Genomic DNA, 3,631 nt, shown 5'->3' with positions numbered 1-3,631 from the left:
AGAAGGCTATACGATGGTTAAAATAGAATTGGATGACAAAAGGATTTGGTGTCGACATATTGACCACATCATACGAAGGACCGTCTCAGGAAATGATGATGAGTATGACCCCCTCCTCAGCAATGCCTTGGAATTTGAAGAGTCACGGTTCTGATACTGATAATCCTCCAAATAATAAAGAAGTCCCAATCAATGATGAAGTGGACTCAACTGATAATGAAGAGCTCCCAAGGGAAGCAACCCCAGAACAAATCGATACAGGTCAAACAGATGGAGTACGAGAAACTTGTCACTCTACAAGGACTAGACCCCCTATTAATAGGTATGCTCCTACCTCAAAATGAGGAGGGAGGAATTGTAATGTATTAATCATTGATCATATGTTATTACTATTATTGTTATTATTATTGTTATTATCATTGTAGTTGTTGTTATTGTTAATGTATTGTATTATGATTTGTATAGTTATTATTAAGTGTATAGTTATTATTTAGTGTTTAGTTATTAGTAGTTATTGTTATCACTATTATCACACTGCAGTGTCGACTTTTTATTCATGCAATTGTAATTATAACATAACTCTTCAACTGCCAAAGAACCCTGCTGTATAGCTGCCTCAAACACTCCCAGATATAACAATTTTAACGATTCCTCAACAGTTGATAATGTACATGGATGCATACCATGTACATGTACATCAATATGTATCAGTAAAACATTGGAGTGATTTCAGAGCCAAAGTAAAATCCCTAATTTCACAGTTGCATATAATACATGTAAACCATATACCGTATGAAAGGAAATTTTGGAGGTAGTTAAATTTGGCGAATTTGGCATTTTGATAGCCATTTGCCAAAATAAAAATTCGCCATTTTGAACCATTATGCGCATGCTCAATGGCACATGGCCACAAATTCGCCAAATTAAAATTCGCCAATCATCCAAAATTTAGCAATTCGCCAAAATTTAGTCCCTCCAAAATTTCCTTCTGTACGGTACCTCACTAAAGTAGATCCACACTATACAGTATTACATTGAATTATGGTATAATTACTAATAATAATTATCATTCTCATATTCCTTAGCTCCAAATGGTTGCCAGTTATGAGGAGAGATGATGGAGAGATTGAGTCCTTTTCATTTGATATTAGTAAATGTGATCATGTGGATATAGCTAACTCACTGTGGGGACTATCAACAAATGGAGTTTTGCAGGATTGCAATTAAAAAGTAAAAATTAAAATGATGCTTAGAAATTGAAACAATCCATTTCATTTCCAATATCTATGTCCATGCTGAATGTTGTATTCCCTAATCCTCTTCAACCTATCAATGAGTATAAGTGATGAGGTATTTAATTAACTGATAGCCACGGTACATGTACATGATGATACATGAGGTTTACTGACCTTGCTTCCTCTGCCTCTTGTATTTCTGATCTCTCTTTATCTGTTAACTCTTTCATTCTCTCTCTCTTGTCTCTAAATAATTATAAACAGTAAGAGGTGTATGTAAGTGTGTGTGTATACATAATGTGTGTGTGTGTGTGTGTTTATTAGTACTTGTAATATATGACATGTCCATCATCATAATAATATAGTCCTAATGAGTCTCTGTCTGAACTGATGGAATACCAGTCCAACTTATTCTCAATATCTAGACATGATATCTCAACTGGAAATGATTGACTCTATAGTCAGAGAGAGAGAGAGTATCTTTAATATGTTTTAATGACTAACCTTTGTACAATAGATATACTCAGCAGGAACTCCACTTAACTCTGACAGCTGTAAAGGAATAATATAATGTGATACTGATACATGTTCTCTATTATTACAATTATGATCATTTCAAATAATACACATACCTTTCCAATAGCATGCTTAGAATCATCATTATCCGGTATAATTTCTTCTATTGGATCAACTGAACATTGTGATGGACGCCATCTTATAACATACACTTGTTTCTGGTCATAATGCCTCTTCTTCTCTGGTCCTGATACAATATAATTAATATACACATGTACTAACATTAAACTTGCATCATAAGAAGTACAGCACAATATACTGACCTTTTAATGGTTCCACATACATTTCCCTACTATAAACATCAATCAACTCATGATCAACATATACTGTAACAGGGGACGCTCTATTCTTGTAACGTAGTCTCATTCTACACAATGAGTCACATGATAGTCACATGATGTACTTACTTGTCTAATTCAAGGACACAGTCAATTCCTTGTACTTTTGCTTCTTCAATAATTTGTTTCTTAAATTCACTCACTGGTGTACCCTCAGCAACAATGGACCACATCATAAAATTACAAAACTAAGAAATAAAATAAAATATAAAATAATCATAATAATTAATATTCTATACCTCTGTATTATTAACTTGTAATAAATATAATTTAATTCGTTTCTCTCCTCTTCCTAATGCTCTACCCAGTCTTACTATCAACTAGTAGATACACAAAGTAATAAAGAGATGAGTGTGTGTGTGTTATTAGTACTTATAATAATATATAATGGAAAGGAGAAGTGAATCAAATAACACAGTAAACTATACCTCTGATCCAATATACTTTAAAGTCTCATACAGTCCTTGCATTTCATATTCTTCATTACCAATGATTTCATACACTATAAAACCAGTAGGTGGTACACCAATCAGTGGAACTAGCTCCTCCTTCAATTGAGCTAATGTTATTCTCTTATCAACTTGTACCTGTATCTCTGTATTGAATAATATAACATTATCTTTTTATTATAATACAAGTTATAATTACTTCTTTCTTTTTCTTTATTTTCTTTATTTATTGATACAAATTTTATTATTGTTCCTCTTTTAGTAACATTAGTTGTAGTAGGTGTGGCTTCAGGTCCAGGAGCCAAAGGTAGTGTAATCTTCAGTAGTATTGAGTTGACGTGAAAGTCAACATATTTGTACATCAAACTATATTCATATTCTTTTTGATAATCTTTAGGATCTGATGATACATACAGCCACTGAGTGTGTGTGTGTGTGTGTGTGTGTGTGTGTGTGTGGAAGGATAAAATAGATAGTATAAATATAATTAAATAGTTAACTATATAAGGTGAAATATTGCTAGCAGGAATTAATAAAGGCAGGTTAGTCACAAAATTAAAACCATACCAATGACTTCATTACTTGTTTGTATTGACGAATAATGAGTATATCTCTTAGGGTGCCTCCTACATTACTAATATCACGGACTGAAGTATCATATCTCCTCCTGTAACCCTCCTCCATTACTATTCTCATACATGATGATTTGATATTAAATAACTAAATAAAGAAATGGACCAGATCAATGAAAGAAGATCAATATAAATGACAGTTTATCCTTCCTCTTACTTCTCCTATATGTTGTTTTAATTCTTCAACAGTCCAACCTAGCTCTCCTCCTACTATTTTAGCTGGTCCTACATCACCAGTTGACATATCAACCACTGATACCTTTAGATTAATACCTACACCATCAAACACATGTACATGTAATCAGAGGTTTTGTCATGGTAACAAACCACACCCACCTCCCGAATTGTATTTCTTAAACGTTTCATTTTCTTTACGAGTTTCTAAGAATAAGCAATAATCT

At 32.9% G+C, this 3,631-nt stretch overlaps 1 protein-coding gene and 2 long non-coding RNA genes across 4 annotated transcripts; 1 reads left to right on the top strand and 2 right to left on the bottom strand.

Annotated features, from left to right (window-relative positions):
• The first annotated feature begins 6 nt into the window (after window positions 1-6).
• Window positions 7-1,227, top strand: LOC109589193 (uncharacterized). Its single transcript, XM_020005311.1, has 2 exons — window positions 7-322; window positions 1,086-1,227. The coding sequence occupies exons 1-2, from the start codon at window positions 33-35 to the stop codon at window positions 1,225-1,227; spliced, it is 432 nt and encodes a 143-aa protein (XP_019860870.1). The 5' UTR covers window positions 7-32.
• On the bottom strand, window positions 723-1,448 carry LOC109589194 (uncharacterized). 2 transcript variants are annotated; one of them, XR_002188583.1, is made up of 3 exons: window positions 1,410-1,448; window positions 1,000-1,326; window positions 723-749 (listed from the first exon to the last, which is right to left on the bottom strand). It is a non-coding gene; the product is annotated as an uncharacterized LOC109589194 (long non-coding RNA). The 2 variants fall into 2 exon arrangements; XR_002188584.1 differs by lacking the exon at window positions 723-749 and having other exon boundaries at window positions 992-1,133; window positions 1,184-1,326.
• A 1,400-nt stretch (window positions 1,449-2,848) lies between these two features.
• Window positions 2,849-3,431, bottom strand: LOC109589192 (uncharacterized). The gene is made up of 3 exons (XR_002188582.1): window positions 3,388-3,431; window positions 3,181-3,318; window positions 2,849-3,017 (listed from the first exon to the last, which is right to left on the bottom strand). It is a non-coding gene; the product is annotated as an uncharacterized LOC109589192 (long non-coding RNA).
• Window positions 3,432-3,631: the final 200 nt, after the last annotated feature.

Source organism: Amphimedon queenslandica, unplaced genomic scaffold (assembly GCF_000090795.2).
Source record: "Amphimedon queenslandica unplaced genomic scaffold, v1.1 AMPQUscaffold_11554, whole genome shotgun sequence".
Lineage (NCBI taxonomy): Eukaryota > Metazoa > Porifera > Demospongiae > Haplosclerida > Niphatidae > Amphimedon > Amphimedon queenslandica.
Note: the sequence above shows the minus strand (reverse complement) of the source record. Positions and strands in the feature narration are given on the sequence as shown.

Bases quoted from the DNA above. Each gene is read 5' to 3' on its own strand.
- LOC109589193 (XM_020005311.1), top strand. From the start codon at position 33: ATGACAAAAGGATTTGGTGTCGACATATTGACCACATCATACGAAGGA. The intron at 323-1,085 runs GTATGCTCCTAC...CATATTCCTTAG, and splicing joins ACTAGACCCCCTATTAATAG to CTCCAAATGGTTGCCAGTTA.